The sequence below is a fragment of the Vulpes lagopus genome, chromosome 2 (assembly GCF_018345385.1).
Source record: "Vulpes lagopus strain Blue_001 chromosome 2, ASM1834538v1, whole genome shotgun sequence".
In the NCBI taxonomy this organism is placed as follows: Eukaryota; Metazoa; Chordata; class Mammalia; order Carnivora; family Canidae; genus Vulpes; species Vulpes lagopus.
In genome coordinates this window covers 126,126,336-126,143,548 of record NC_054825.1, presented here as the reverse complement: position 1 = coordinate 126,143,548, position 17,213 = coordinate 126,126,336, and the positions used below count along the sequence as shown (strand labels likewise).

The window sequence follows — 17,213 nt, the reverse complement described above, 5'->3', positions numbered from 1 at the left end:
AGTGTTTTGTCTTATGCTTGGGGCGTCTCACCCCTGCCCTGGGGCCTAGCTCCCCGGCCGGGCTTCTTAAAGTTCCCGCTAATCTGAACTTCGGGTTCCCTTCCCGTTTCTCTTCTGTTGCTCTCTAACTCAAACTCCCGACTCCGGGAAGGCCAGATGTCCTGCAGGCTTTACTTCTCTCAGTTTCCGGGGCTTAACTCGAGCGGCAATTTCTCTCTAAAAAGACTGTCCTTGAAATAGTTCCTTGATTCATACAAATCCTTCAAAATCTAGTTCAAGCTGTTTCACTTCAGAGAGCATGACTTTCTTTTTGGTATTCTCTCAGGGTGTCAAGGACAGTGCAGGACTCACCGAGGGTTCCCAGCGCCACAAACGGACGTCACAGGGGTGTGTGTGCGATGCTTAAGAGTCCTTTAAAGAATCTCTTTCTTTACCTTATTTAATAATAAAATAAATAACGGCAGAATTTTTTTCTTACTTACCCTGGAAGAGTGAATGTTTGCATCTTCAGTTTCTATTTTCCCACTCTTCTGGTATCTGCTGTTAGCACATAGGCATCAAATTTCGTTATGCACAAGTTTCTATTTCAGGGTTACATCTAGGAAATAAAGGTAATTTGCATGCTCAGGGAATGTCGGGGTTCCTGAGTGACATGGGCCTGGGGAGACGTGCTGTACCGATCACACGGCCTTGTTAAAATTTTTTTTTTTAATTTTTATTTATTTATGATAGTCACAGAGAGAGAGAGAGAGAGAGAGAGAAAGAGGCAGAGACATAGGCAGAGAGAGAAGCAGGCTCCATGCACCCGAAGCCCGACGTGGGATTCGATCCCGGGTCTCCAGGATCGCGCCCTGGGCCAAAGGCAGGCGCTAAACCGCTGCGCCACCCAGGGATCCCTTTTTTTAAATTTTTAATTTTTTTTAATTTTTATTTATTTCACACGGCCTTGTTAAATGAACTGAACGGGCAACTCTAAAGAAACACTGAATGAAGATGGTCATTTTGGCCTACAAATTCATGCAATTGAAATAGTATGTAGGCCTTGGTAATTGTTCCATTGCTGAAATGAATTTTCAAGAGGGCTTGGGCCTTAAAGACTAAAGCAAGTAGATGGGACAAAAATATAATACAAAGTTAATGTTTCCAAAAGGCCACTGACCAACCATAAGTACTGAATTCTTTTTGCAGTTCAGAAATAGCTTTTCTGTTTTCTATGTTTTTACAAGATATACACAGCTTTTGAAATTACTTTCTTGTTTTATTTATTTTTTTAAGATTTTATTTATTTATTCATAAGAGACAGAGAGAGAGGGAGAGAGAGAGAGGCGAGACACCCCAGAGGGAGAAGCAGGCTCCTACAAGGATCCTGATGTGGGACTTGATCCTGGGACTCAGGGATCACACCCTGAGCCAAAGGCAGACGCTCAACAGCTGAGCCACCCCGGAGCCCCTGAAATTACTTTCTTATTCTTTCTAGGATCAAATGACCAAGAGTTACCCCAGATTAACTCTTTCTTTCCCTTCCTGCAGCTGGTTGATAGCCCAGTCCATGCCTTCCACTTTTATAACCAGCCACATATGTTCTCTCTTTCTTATCGTAGAGGTTTTTGCACACCGACACATCTGACTCGTGAGTATAGGACAATGAAATACAGTCTGTACTTTCCACCATGAACCGAAGAGTAAATTCTACCAACATCCATTAGGAGCCTGATATGTACCAACGTTTACAAGACTCTTGATGAATAGAGTCTGACGTCTATAAATAGAAATATTGAGAAGAGAGCCCGCAACAAATAAGTTAAAATCAATTCCTAAATTTCCTGGACTTTGCAGTACACACACCCGTTTCAAGACATAATACCCAAACTGACAATAACCTCCATTCTAACCAAAAGTCAACTCTGGGTTGACTGTGGCAACAGGAGCAAGACAACAGAAATCACACACATAAAGCAAACTTAGAAATACTCAATATCACACCTTTTCAGATATCCTCGCTTTCCTTCCATTGCGAGCCCATGGCAGCCTCACCATTATGCTGCAGAGGGCCAATACCCACTTTTTGGTTCTCCTTTAGCCAGAGAACACAGCCATAAGATTATGCCAACAAAGTCAATAATGAAATATATAAATTTAAAAAAGAATTTAAAAGAGAAGAGTTTAAAGGATCTGCAGATGAAATACTATACATTTAAATACTTGATTGCAAGCCATACTTTCGGGACCAGACTTCTTTGGTGTAAGTTTATAAACATACAGTAATTTTGCATCAATATTTCTTAGTGCACATCATTGCCAGAACTCCAGCATAAGAAAACTATGGCTTCTACTAAATTTACTTTGTAAGCTGCTAAATATCTTGCAGGTCAATATAAAATACAATGCAGGGTTCACACACTAGAGTATATTTTATTTTTCACTTTGATTACTTTGTAAGACATTTTTTTTTCCTGTGAATTGGTAATGAGTATACTGAACTTTAGGGGATAACCAATCATAACCTATATTGAATATGATCCAGGTTCTAAATGCCCTTCATATTTTTGCTCATCTGTATTTTATTTGACCCTGAAACAGTAATAGACTATAATAACAAACATAAAATCCAAGAGCCTTTGAACGATAGTTCCTTAACTCTTCAATTAACTGGCTGGAAAGTTCATTTGACTTCTCAGGTTAACACAGTATAAATGGTGACACAAGGTAACACAGTGGGAATTGGAAGTGCTTTAGAGAAAAAACTATACCTAATGAATACAGAACATGTGAGTGTAGAAAAAAAAGTAATTTCATTTTTAAAAATAATAATCTCTGAACAGCTCTGAGCTATTGATTCGTTAGTCAACAACCTCAAATTAATGAATAATTCACGAACCCTTAGGGTGATTGACAGAAATAAGCTGGAAAATAAACACTGATAATACCTATTAAGATGTATTTTTAAATCAAGTAAGAATATTTTCTCACTGTTTCCATGATTAAAAATTATAAGCTTGGTTTTATTCCAAAACAAAGTGTAAATGGAATGCCATTTGCTATGCATGGGTTTTCAATAAGCATTAAAAACATATGGGAGTCCCTGCTCTCTATCCCTCAAATCCCACACTCTTCCTTGCCTCCCCCTTGCCTTCCTGCCTTCCTTGGTGTACATGTGGTTCATTGAATATGGATGCAAATGACTCACTTTAGTTCCATAAATCTTGTTCAAAGATAATATAATGCTCAGGCAGGAAAAATGGTAGAGTTACATAGGTAATATATTAAAATGCAGGAAATCATGGGTAAGATAAATAGCAAAAATTCCCATTTCAAACTCTGTGCCTTATCTAATGTCTGTCCCAAGTATATCACCCCCTGCACACCCCACACAAACCTCTAAGATGGGATGAAAGTTTCAACACTGTATTTTCTGCCTGAAATTTTAGATACTTTTTCTTTACCAGTCCTAATGAACTCAAAATCTATCCATCAGAGTTTGAACATATATATATTTTAAAACCTTTAAAAAGAAAAAAGAACCACCTGGCTTGATTTTAATTGATGTAGATCCTGGGAGTCAACAGTTCCAGGTTTGAGTCCTGGTACTGCCACTAACGTGTGTCCCACTGGGTGTCAGCTCTAATGTCCTATTGCTTCTAAAGTCCAGGCTTTTATGTTTTCATTTGCAAGTATTCAATCTTTACACCACAAATACCATGGCCTTATTATCTAGATTATAAATAATTGCACCACAAACAAAATCTCTAAATTTACAGAGTACACGTGCTCCTGGAGACACAACCCATACTATTTGGTGATGAGAAAGAACTAGAAAATCATTCGAAATCTCAAAGTATTAAATGGTGAATGAGTAGGGAGGAGTGAAAATAAAAGTGAATTTCTCGATAATTTCTGTAATAAAATAACTCCTGAACCAACCAGGAGTGAAAGGAAGCAGTAAGAAGAGAATATTCGAAGTGTATAGTGAAGACCTACTTGATGCATGAGAATGACAAGATCCTGTGTGTGGAGTTTCCTGTGTCCTCTTTATTATTTATTTTCTCTTTTCCTACAGTCCCCATAGGAATTGACCTGCTGACATTTAAAGGTTGAGTGACCTAATTCTGTCGCTTTAATAACCCAGCTCTTGGGCAGGCCTGATTTTTAAATTCTATCTTCAAGATGGCATCAATGAGTAAAAAGCACTTCAATGAAGTTGGCCTTTCCCCTCTTGCGCCATCATCCTGAAAGAAACAGCAGACAGAAAGAAACCAACTTTAGTATATGTGCCGCCAAAACAAGCACAATGAGTGGGGGAAAATCAGAGAGGAAGACAAACCATGAGAGACTCCTGACTCTGGGAAATACATAAAGGGTTGCTGGAGGGGTGGGGGGTGAAGAGATGGGCTGGCGGGGCGACGGGCCCTGAGGAGGGCACGTGATGGGATGAGCACCGGGTGTTGGACTATGTGTTGGCAAATTGAATTCAAATTAAAAAAGAAAGAAAGAAACCAACTGAATTACTTCAGTTTGAATTTGGATCACAAGGGACTTAAATCGTTAAATGAGGATCTGATCCCATATCAACGTTATTATTATTATTATTGATACAAGACCTGAGATGGGATTACATGTAGCATGGGAGAAGAGTAACAGAGCAATTCTTTGGAAGTAAAAGACAGGATAGTGCATGTAGGGCCACTGCTCCTTAGTGAATAATGCTTAAGATCTTTTTTTTTTTTTTTTTTTAATGCTTAAGATCTTTAACAATCGAAAACACCACAGAAGTTGGATGTACATCATTGGGCAGGCCAAGACTTTCATCTTTAAAATACAGTAGGTAAGCTTTGGTAAATCGATGGATTTAAAAAAAAAAATACTTCCTTTAGTCATTCATCATGTGTTTCCATAAATTAAAAAGGGTTAAATTTGAACTGCTAAAACAAGTAACTAAAACTTTATCTTTAGTAAATTGTTAATTGCTAGTACAATATCCATTTTGATACAAACGTTGCTAAAAATATTTCCACTTTTCTTTTAAAATCATATAAACAGAAACACTAATTTGACTCTGAAAACTTTTACAATTGATAGCTGCTCTTAAGCCCGGAGTTTAAGATATGCCCTTATCCAAATATGGGAATATAAATATACATATATATGAATAATAATAATAAATAAGAATATATATATTTTCCCCTCTTAAGATTTACACCTCTTAATCCCCTCCACCTATTTTGCCCATCCCTACATTCCCCTCCCCTCTGGAAACCACCAGTCTATTCTCTTTATTTATGAGTCTGTTTCTGGTTTTGTTTGCTTGCTTGTTTGTTCATTGGTTTTGATTTTTTAGATTCTACATATAAATTATATCATTTATTATTTGTCTTTTTCGGTCCAACTTATTTCACCCAGGATAATGCCGTCTAGGTCCACCCTTGTTCTCACAAATGGCAAGATCTCATACTCTTTCATGGCTGAGTAATATTCTATTGTGTATATATGTCACATCCCCTTTATCCATTCATCTATCGATGGACACCTCGGTTGTTTCCATATCTTGGTGATTGTAAATAAAGCTGCAATAAACATAGAGGCACATACATCTTTTTGTTTTTGTTTTTGTTTTTGTTTTTACATACATCTTTTTGAATTAGTGTCCTCATTTTCCTCAGGTAAAAGCACAGAAGTGGAATTACTAGATTGTATGAAACTTCCATTTTTAGCTTTTTGAGGCATTTCCATGCTGCTCTCCACTGTGGCTACATTCCCAGGGCACAAGGGTTCTCTTTTCTCCACATCCTCACCAACATTTGTTATATTTTGTCTTTTTGATACTAGCCAATCTGACAGGTGGAAGGTGCTATCACATTGTGGTTTTGATTTTGATAATTCCCTGATAATTAGTTATGTTGAGCATTTTTTCGTGTGTCTGTTGGCAATTTATTTATTATCCACCAAAGTCAATATTTGCTGCTTCAAAGAATCTCTACCTCTTTTGTCTAAATAACTTACATTATCAATGTTGATCCTACATCAACACTGGGCCACCTGCCATCACCTGGGATGGACGCATTCACCCTGCTTGTTAGTCTGCAGACAACCGGCTCGCTTGTCTGAAAAAGCTCCTTTGGTTTTGGAGAATGTATTAGCTCCCCATGGCTGTAACAAAACACACAGGTTTAGTGGATTAAAATAACATATACTTAATTCACTTCTGGAGGCCAGAAGTCCAAAATCAGTTTCGTTGGGCTAAAATCAAGGTATCAGCAGGGCTGGTTCCTGTGAAGGCTCTGGGGTAAGAGTTTATTTCCCTGCCTTTTCCAGTGTCAAGAGCTTTGTTCCCGTCATTTCTTGGCCTGTGGCTCCTCTCTCCATCTTCAAAGCAAGGATCCTAGCATCTTCCATTTTCCCTCTGGTTTGAACACATCATCTCTGTAGTCAAATCTTTCTCGGCCTCCTTCTCATGAGGACACATCTGAATAATCCAGGATAATCTCCTCCAACTCAAGATCCTTCATTTAGTTGGAGTTAGACGTTCATTTTGCCATATAAGGTAGCATTCATAAGTTCCGGGAGTGGGACATGAACAATTTTAGGAGGCCTCAATCCATCCTGCATCTGGGGGTGGGATGTGGTTGGGGTGAAGGTGAGAACGCAATCAGCTGACACTGTCAGATAGTGATGCTGAGTGTTCACCATGTGCCCCCCTAGGCACCACCCTGGATCCTCTATGAGCTCCAACCGATTAAATCTATACTAGCCTGGAGTGGGGCTGGCACTCAGTTGGTACTCGTTGGTGGTCTTGCCACAGCAGGGGGAGGAGCCCAAAAGCGACAGAGCCGGGTGCAAATTCTGATGCTCTGGCTCTGACATCCATGAGTCTAACCACTCTGCTCTACTGTGGTTCCTGCCCCTCATTATTTGAGAAGCAAACAGAGATGGTGACAAGCACTGGGTCTTCATCCCAGGGCATCAAGAACCCAGTGCCTCTAGAGTTTAGGCTTTATCATTTATGTTCTTGCTCATTTCACTTCCCAGTTGAGGAATCTAAGGCTCGAAATTAAGAAATTAATAAAAATGGAGTTAAGTGAAATTGAAAGATTGATTCACTCCAGGCTACACAGCTGGGGTAGTAAAGCCATTAAGGGGTATACTGTGGTTTCCTTACCTGCTCTAGGCTAAGAACACCCACTCAGCTGCCCCACTTCTCCAGGCACACCTTGTGTTAGAGCCAGATTTGTGTTCCCCTCCAAATTCATGAAGTCCTAACCCCCTGCACCTCAGAATGACATCATATTTGGAGATAAGCAGAACCTTTAAAAAGGTGATGAAGGTGAAATGAGGACAGGATAAAGCCCTAATCTAACAGGACTAGTGTGCTTCTAAGAAGAGAGACTCGGAGATGTGCATTCCAAGGAAAGGTTGTGTGAGGACATAGGGAAAAGATGGCCTTCCGGAGGCCACGAAGACAGGCCTCGGAGAAACCAAACACCCTGATCTTGGACTTCTTGCTTCCAGGTCTAAGAGAAAATAAATTTCTTTTGCTTAAGTCATCCAGTTTGTGGTATTTGTTATGGCAGCCCCAGCAAGCTAATACATCCCAGGTAGATCACAGGCCTTAGATCTCTTTGGCCTAGAGGCAGTTAGCCCACAGTCCAGATACCTGATGTTTCCCAGGGGAAGAAATGAGAGTTTCTAAATAATTTTCAGGATTTATTAAAGCCTAAAGGGAAATGTACAAAACGCACTCTGACTAAAATTCCAAGTTTCATTGCTTTTGGGTAGAATTGTATCAAGTCAACATGGTGGCATCCACTGTCTCATATTCATCTGAAGCTTTAATTAGCAACAAGTGTCTGATTAATTTAAAATAAAGTTAATCATTTCATAAAGTTGGCTTGTTTGGGAAATAAAAAAAACCTCAGGCTTTTTGATGAAGAGAAGAGTGAGCAGGAATCACTGCTTTGGATCCAATTCCTTTCTTTGGATCCTCCAAGCCCCATGCTGTTTAATCCTCTTCAAGCTGCTACAGCTCTTTCAGGGGTGAACTGAGCAAATTACATGGCTTCAGTCACCTGTCATATCAGGGGTGCTTAGAGTCACTGTTTTCAAATTTGGAATTATCACTGACATTTGCTAGGTGCTATGTATCTGGTTGTTTTCCTGAAAACCAATGAAACTTTAAGTGAAAATGATCCCAAGTCAGGGTTCCCCAGAAAAACTGAACCTTTAGGAGATAGACAAATAGATTGATAGGTAGATAGATATAGAGAGATTTACTATGAAGCACTCGCTCACATAATTGTGGAGGCCACGAAATCCCACCACCTGCCATCTGCAAACTAGAGGGGCAGAGGAAAGGTGGCGGTGTAGTTCCAGTCCAAACCCGAAGGCCCAGGAACCAAGGGAGCCGATGGTATAAACCTCAGTCCAAGTCCAAAGGCCCAAGAAGCAGGAGTACTGATGTCTGGGGGCAGGGAGACAGATGTCCCAGCTCAAGCACAGGGAACAGATGTGCCCTTCCTCTGTGTTTTTGTTCTATTCAATCCCTCAACAGGTGAGATGATGTCGACCTGCACTGGTGATCAGTTGATAGATTCACATACGAATCTCTTCTGTAAAGACCATCATAAACACCTAGAAATCTGGACGTCCCTTAGTCCAGTCAAGTTGACACATAAAATTAATCACCACACAAAGAGAACAAATATGAAAATAGTCTATTTTCAATAAGTGGAGAGACCCAGCTCTTTAATAGAAGCAAAATAAGAAAGCCACAAAACCCAATACACATCCTAGAGGATCAAGTGCCTCCAGGAGACTACATCTTGAAAGTTTGAACAACAGTACTTTAAACAGAATTGTACATTTTATTTAAAAATAATAGCAAATGTAGGCAGAACACAAATTTCTATTAAGAACAGAAGTTTATTCAATGCTTTATAGCAAAATATTGAGCTCACTCTATAACAATACACAAGCTTGGTATTCTAACAAGTAACACTGACTCAATTCAGGGAAGCTCGGATGCCAACACAAGGTGGGATTGTGGGGAGCTACGGACAGAGATGTATTTTCCTTCTCCTTTTCCACAAGAGCTGCAATGATACTGATGCTGATGCCACTCAGAAACATTTAGGCATTGGGAAGAATCTGTAAAATTTCCTGAGTATTCCATTAAACAGTTCTTACAATTAAATGTTACCTTAATGGAAAACATGAACATTTTCTGATGGAAACATTCATTTTCGTGTTTATTATCTTCGGTGACTGACAGCCACAATTCCAAAAATGTATTACACCCTAAGAAAGTCTTTGGGGTCTTCATAAGGCTTTCCAGCACAAGGTAAATTTCAAGGCCATTTGTCAAGGATTAAATTTTCTTGAATCACCAAGCTAGTGATACACAAAGATAAAAAGAAATGTCAAGGTTAGCTGATTATTTCCCAAAGAACAGGATCTAAAAAATGTTGAGGGGAAAGAAGGATGTGGGAATGCGTGGATGCTGGATGACAAAAGAGATGGCGAGGAGGGATTCTGAGCCTAGTTACTGTTAACTAACCCATAGTGTATTTTTGTGACTAGTCAACATTTTCTTCATGTATATAATTATTTCAAGATAGCATTCCTACAAACTAAATTGGCTCATTCCTTTTTTGAGTTAGTTGCAAAGAAATTCTGATTCTGAATATCTAAAGTTATAGCTAATAGCATTTTGATATTTATCCCTAAGAATACCTGGCATTCTCAGCCATGGTTCTCGAATACATGTTTTTTTTTTTTGTTTTTAGTTTTTTGTTTTTTATAAAATATCCCCAAAATAGAACTAACATTGAAAAAAGATATACCTACCCAGAGCTCAGGGAACTAGTCACAACCAACTTAATTCCTATCAATTAGCTCACATAGAGCTAAACCAATTTCACCAATTCACATTATTTCGCTCACACAGAAACTAGATCTTTTTCCTTTTAAATAATTTATCTGATTTTGTAAAAAAAAAAAAAAAAAATTTAAAAAAGCAATCATTTAGAAAATCACACCTATGGTTTGTACTCATGTTCATCTATAAGTTTATTTTGAGTCTTGGGCCTAAATTTGGTACTGTGGGTCCACACATTGGTACCCTGCCCTTTCCGAACCGGACACTTCATTCTATGCAGATGACCATCAACGCGAGAACTTGAAAGTAAAGAAAAGGGAGCTGTAGTTCAGATGGGAGTCTGGTGTGTTCATATCAATAAAAGAGATAATGCTTCCAAAGGAAGAGAAAACACTAAACCATGTGCGATCGTAGAAAGAACTGCAACCATGAGCAACCCAAACATAAGCAGCCATCTCCCACACAGAATTACAACAGCCAGGTCTAACCCACTACAAACCATTTGATTAATAAAAAGGCTTATAACCTATACTTTAACAAGGAAACACTGGTGAAAATAGTTTTAAAATATATAGCCTTGTAAAACGATATATTTTTGAACATTAAAACCTGGTTTCAGAAGTTCCCCGCTTCAGGTTGTTACTCAAAAACTCATCATGTTCAAAACTCAAATTATTATGCGATCTGGAAATCATGAGGAGCTTCTCCTTGTTGGTAAAGTCTTTTTTGATTGCAGCCTGGGGCACAAGCAGCCTCTCCACGGGGTCCTCTTTATTCTCTAGTTTCATGTAGCCTTTGCTGTTGCTTCGGTCCAACCGAGGCCAACTTGGGTGTTTCCGTTGCTCCGCCTGAACAGTTAGGGTAGAAGCACCCCGGTCTAAGTCTAAGGATTTTGAGTGTGATGAGAGCAAATGTAAAGATGTGTTGGACCCGAACTGTCTTCTCGCGGCCCCAGGAGACAAGAACTGTCCAGCCCCAGGTCCGAGGGCTACAGAGGACTTGTACTGGCTCGACAGCGACTCGCCAACAGAATGATTCCTCGGGAAGGCCGTGCCGACCGGCTGGAAGGGCTCCCTGGCGTCGGGAGGAGGGAGCACCAGGGAGTCCATGGACAAGTTCCTCGCCCTGCTCTTGAGGTTGTCCGCAGCCTCAGTGATGTGGTCTATACTGGGCTCGTCAATGACGCAGTTGTTAAGCTTGATCACAGGCAAGGTAAAAGCGCTGATGGACGATGACACGATTGATTTGGTTCCACACTTCTTGGGGCCACCCATCTTGTCCTCTGTCGTCTTGGACGCAGGCGGGTAGAGGCCAAAGACGGAGACAGAGCTGTCAGAAAGCAAAGGTGGCATGAGATGTCCCAAACTCTTATTTTCATTCAGCGCAAGCTCATCCTCCTCGACAGAGCTGTCCATCCGAAAACTGCTCCTAAAGCCGGAGAAAGACGCGATGGTGTTTGCTGCCAGTCTCGAGGCGCAGGAGCTCCCATTCTGTTTAACCTCCGAGTCTCCCATCACACCCGTGTAGAGGCCGTTCATATGCTTCTGCTCCTTGACCCTCAGCGTGTGGATATCGATGACCGTGGAATAGATGTCCCTCATGTGTATGATTTTTGTTTCTTTGTCACGGTTCTCGTGAAGAATGGCATTGGCACAGATGAAAATGAAAATGCCAATCCCCATGGTGAAAGGGCCGAGCATTTTCATCTTATCAGAATGCAAATGCTGCTCAAAGAAACGGACCACCACGCCACCCTGGTTCCGAATGACCTGGGTCTCGTTGGTTGACAGTGTTGTCTCGGCATCGATGAAATGTTCTTTTTGGGGCCAGTATCCAAGGACTGCCATTGCGATTCCTACAATGGAGATGAGCACTCCTAAAATGAGGAAAAACCCAGATGGGGAATAAAGCCGGATTTTGCCCCGCACCACTACGACGTCGGCCTGAGGCCGACGCCGGGCCGGTTTCTTGTCTTGGGCAGCAGGTGCCGGGCTGAGGCTGACGTGGTGCTGCGATCTCGCCGAGTCTTGCCTTTTCAAGGCGGCCAGGCCTGTTATCACTCCCCCGGTTGCTATCATAGCTCAGCCTTCTGTTCTGAAAAGAAAGAGAAAAGATGATCATCTTAGCTGTTCTGGGACATGCTCACCAGTTCAGCAATTGTTTATATGTTTTTATTGTTTGCTGTTTCATTTAATGAAAAGGGGCAGTGGAGTATCTCTTTACCTGATGTAGTTTGGGTAGAAGTTTTGTCTATTGAATAGCGTAAAATTCTGGGGATTTCCTTTATCGGCTGAATTAATTTCTGGGTTGTTAATGAAACATGAGCTCAAGGTATAGTTTATTTAAATAATCTCATCATTTATATAAAACAGTCCCTGATCACAAGGCACCCCCTCCACACACACACACACACACACACACACACACACACACACACGCATGCCGTCTTTCATTATCTGTGTTATCTCAAAGAAATGGGAAAATCCAGAACACTTAATAGACCCCAAACCATCAAACCCTAGACTTACAAAGAGAACACATTCCAACAAATCACAGTTTAACATCCACTCTTGTGGAAGTCACCAGTGAGCTCTCGCCTATCACACTTCGTTTCTCCCGATCTGTTCTCAGCCTCCTTATTTCTCTGTGTCCATGAACACTCGGACCCCTGCTTCTTTGAAACTCACTCTTTTCCAGTCTCCTATGATCCTAAGTCGGGCTCTTTCCTGCCCTCACTGACTACTTTCATTGTGGTTCATCTTCCCTCCCCTACAACTAGACCGCCTGCCCCCACGAGGCCGACCTTTGGCCATCTTCTCTTTATATCCCCTCTTGGCCTTCATACCCGCTCCTACACCTGCCGCCATCACGTCTGTGCTAACGCATCCCAAGCCCGTACTGCAGGCCGTAGCCAGGGTTCCCAGGGCAGCGCATGTACGTCCACACACCGCTCACACAGCTGAGTTCACCCTCCCTCCGTATGGCTTGACTTGTCTCACTTCCCTCACAGTGTCGCTTCTTCGGGTTGACGCTTCATAATTATCTTTAACTCCTTCCTTTCTCCTTTCTCTCATCTGCTGATCAGGTTCTAAATCTGAGAAATGTTCACTCCCTGACGTCTCTCCTTTCTACTGCCCACTCCAATCCTACCCCGCCCAGCCCAGGCCGCTCTGGGTACCTGTCACTAGACCATTGTAATAACCTCCCAGCCAGCCTTCCAAACTCCAATTCTCTTTCTCTTCCACAGTCAAGCTTATAAGCTGAGGACAGATTAATTATGTGATTCATTATCCTCAAACACAACTCTGAAATTGTTTAAAGAGTGGAATAATGGATAAAACATTCCCCATTACCTACCAGCATTAAATGCGGGATTTCAGACCCAGGGGATTTAGCTTTATCTCTAACTGTTCTCTTTCATTTACATAAAACTAAAACCTAACAAAGTGCCCTGTACTTCATACTGTACTATTTTTGAGACTTTGTTAATAAGGTTTCGTTCGTCTAGATGCCCCTTCCTCACCGTCTATGCCCCATTTCACATATTAGCACAGGCTGGTCATCGAAGCTCGTGTCCCACTTCCCTTAAAAGCTTTCTTTGACTCACTCAGCAAATCCCACCCGAGCCCTCATTTCTCAGTGCATTTTAGCAAGTTTTCCACAGCACTGGCTGTATTATAACGTCTCAGTTCTTTCAATTCTTGTGGTCAAACATCAAGTTCAATTCATATTTTCATCACCAAAAACATTCAATATAATAGCTTGCGTGGAGCCACTGTTCAAGAAACACACGCTAAAACGTTCAAAATGAGAGTAATTCTTTTCCTGGGATTTGTTGGATGACCATCATGTCACACCACACTGACTTCCCCAGTCAAAAATAATGAACAAACAAAATTAATACCAAAACAGAAAGCAACATGTTGTGAGTTGGTAAAATATTTGTCATTATTTGTAAGAACAGTTCTCCAGCTGCCAGCGCTGGCTGGGAGGAAACGGAGGATATTTTAGGACTCACAGGGTCTCTGGCAAATTTTTGAGAGGGTTTCAGATCTCAGCTTGTGAAATCAAGCTCTCCTTTTGAATTGCTATTTATGATTTCTGAGCTCTGTTTAAATAAGCGGGGTCGTGGAATGCATCCACACGTTGAGCTAGCTGAACAAGCAGCTGAGTAAATCCAGCCTTGGCCGCAACTATAACTAGGAGGAAAAGAGTTTAATGTCGAAAGGACCAACTATCCCGTAACACACAGCACGAGCCTAGGAAAGTCAGCTAGGCCTCCTACTGCGGTTCAGAACCTCTCCCGGACCTTGGCTACCTCGAAGCTTAGTCAACCTAGGTTGTCTCGATCCCCAAACAGTTCTGAATGTTTGAATAAAATAATTTGATAAGATAGAAGCCATCTAACTCCGTTATTTCCGTGTGGCGGGACGAGGATTTAGTTTGCCATCCTTCTAAACAGAATGAAGACAAAGGCACGGACTTTTCCATCGGGGGTTGAAAGCCTCCATGGTGGATCACATTCCACGGAGCCCATGCCCACCTCCAGTGGTTAAGACATTCCCGCTATCTTGCCCTCTCCATTCCCGAGGCCCACGGAGGAGAGGCGGCTGGAAGAGAAAACCACATTTGAGAAAGACGGATGAGGATCAGAAGGCAGGACAGAGTGACGGGGAGTGGGCCTTGAGAGCAAGCATGCAGGGCTAGTCGACGTGTGAAAACGCAACTGGAAGGAGGAGAGTCCGGGCCGAGGTCAGAAATAAAGAACAGGGAGGGGGGGAGATGAAAGGACCCCCTGGCTTTTTCAACCTGCTCTGGCCAGACCCCGAGGGGGCACGCAGCTCCGGGCGGGTGCCCGTGTCTTCCTTTGTGAGCCGCTGTGGTGACTGGGCCCAGACTGACCCCGACAGGAAGGCAAAGGTGCTTAAACACAGTCACTGCTTCAAAGAACTTGAACCTCCACTGTAAAGAGCTAGTCTATCTCCATAAAACAGAATTAACGCCCCTAGAACCAAAGGTTTATCGTGGAGGACCTTTGCAGCAGCTTCCGGCAGGTGGAAGCTTTCTGATTCTCATCACAGTGAGAAGCCGAATGAATAGTATTTGGGACAAGGAAGGTCAAGGGAAAGCGAGGCTGGAGAAGAGAGCCCTGGTCTGCGCCGAGCACCCCCGAGCACCCGGCTCAGCGTGGAGGGAGGGAGCCAGGCCACGCGCGAGGAGAAAGGGAAGGAAGGCCCGGGTCTTGGAAGATAGCAAGGGTCCCTCCCAGGTGCTTGACTATCCCATTCACACCTGACGGGGCTGGAGGAAGACACAAATACCACTGTCATAGCTTAGGAGGATCGACCTCAACTCATAGGCCGATGCCGTAATGAGGGACCGACATTGCGACCCCCATGAAGATGCTGGTGGAACTGCAAGCCCGGTGGGGGGCATCTGGGCCTGGGCCCCTGCACCCCCGCCCTGCAACATCAGTCTGGTCTACGGTGTTCGGTCCATGTGAAAGCAGCCTAAATCTTTCTTTTTTTAAATGTATGCTAAAAAGCCACATCCTCTCCATCCTACACTTTTATCACTGTATGTGTGCTCCTACCATCCCGGGGCAGGGATAGGACTTATTTCCTTAACCATCCAAGTGAAGAATTTTGCTACTACACTGAATTTTCGTTCTGCTAACTTGGGCACAGAGTCTGTGCTTCCCAATCTCTCTGGATCCACAGCTTTCCCTAAACCTTTGGAATTGGAGGACATGCTGGGATACTCCAGTAGGGGCCTCCTCCTAAGGGGGGGGGGGTGTTAGTCTGTGTAGATATTCACTCATGTAACGGTAAACACTGACACCTGGGCTTACGCGTCTAGTGGAAGACTCAACATCGGTTTTCTGGCCAGAAGAATATAATGATCAGCAACTGTCTTTTTGAGGAGGCCTTTCGACGAGTTATACCTCAACCTAGCTAGAGGGTCAGCCACAGTCTCCTTCCATGTTCTCCAGAGAGGAATCATGATGTCGTCAAGACATGCATGAAAATAAGCATCTGTTGACAGCCAAAAATTTTTTTTAAAAATTAGTTTGGGTTAACTTTTGGCTGCATATCAGTCAGCCTATCTGCCATTCCCAGTGCTCGTGAATAAGCCACGTGCTGCTAGCTGTCCCTGCCCCAATTAGCAGCTTGCGACCCACACTCACCCTTCTTCCCCCCCCCCTTCCCCCCCCCGCCCCCCCGTCAAGCAGATTTGTGCTGGGCTGTGTCTGGCCTGCACCTTCTTACCTGCTCATGAGGCACGTCAGTGTCATCAACAGGGACTCAGGCCCCATAGCTACCTTTCCACCACAGGTGCAGCCTCTTGCACTCGCTCGCATGCCCCATTCTTGTCCGCTTGCCTACCTGGGGCACCTCTGCCCTCTGGGCCGTGCTCACCTGACACCTCCGGCTTGGCTGTAAGCGCTTGCTCCGGCCTGAGCAGATCTCTGCCTTGCATATCGTGTCAGTACCACACCACTGGCCTCACCATCAGGCCTCACCTCCCTACTCTTGCTCAGCCAATCGTTTTTGAAGTTGCTGCTGTGGCCAGTCACTCCCATCACGAGCTTACGCACCCTGTGGACCCGGCTCTCCATGGCATTCACCCACACGTGGGACTCCTGCCCTCACGGACGCCCATTCCTGTACCCTGTATCCTCTTGCGACCACGTGACCTCCTGCCCTGACCACGCCGTGAGACTCCCGCTCAGCAGATGCGGTTCCAGATGCATTCGCACACTCCCCTCGGACATGGTAAGTACGTGCACTTGCAGAGTCGAGGGACGTTAGAAGTCTTTGAATCAGACATTCCTTTTAAGCAACTGAGGACCAGGAATGCTGTCCCAGATCCAACAACGGAGAAGCAGAAAGAATAGGACTGGATTTCAAGTTTTCAGACTCGCAGGCCAGCGTTCATTCTTGGTTACATATTCCTCTTCCTGTTGTTTTTCCTGCTACCCCTGGGCCTCGCACGGCGCCGGGAACGCGACAGATGCCCAACAAGTTGATCTGTTGACTATGACTTGATGTGAGGGATGCCAGGGCATGACTGGCACGTGCTGGAGGCCAGGGGCACGGTTCACAGCTCGTCCTGACTTCCAGGAGCATGGAGTCCGGTCGAGAGCAGGAAAGCACCTAAAATGAAATCACCTACTTGCTGTGATGATGGACTTGAGGACGCTCTTCCCCACTATCTGGAGTAATCCGGAGGCTTTGGAGAGGCAGCGGCAGCAGGGCAGTGGAGACGCAGCCGTAGGATTTTGCCAAGAAGCAGATTCTAACTCACTGCTGTTCTTCACTCTTTCACAAAGGCCCTTGCACCA

The 17,213-nt window shown here is 43.4% G+C and overlaps 1 protein-coding gene across 5 annotated transcripts in view; it reads right to left on the bottom strand.

Moving 5' to 3' along the window:
• Window positions 1-8,706: 8,706 nt before the first annotated feature.
• TMEM200A (transmembrane protein 200A) overlaps window positions 8,707-17,213 on the bottom strand; it is a 58,142-nt gene continuing 49,635 nt past the window's right edge. For 2 of the 5 annotated variants that reach the window (XM_041745939.1, XM_041745940.1), the window contains one exon: window positions 8,707-11,962. In XM_041745939.1, coding sequence (XP_041601873.1) covers window positions 10,471-11,946 — 1,476 coding nt within the window. In that variant the 5' untranslated portion in view covers window positions 11,947-11,962 and the 3' untranslated portion in view covers window positions 8,707-10,470. Of the gene's footprint in view, window positions 11,963-16,137; window positions 16,214-16,287; window positions 16,574-17,213 lie in introns of those variants that run through there. The other 3 variants (XM_041745942.1, XM_041745943.1, XM_041745941.1) reach the window with 3 other exon arrangements.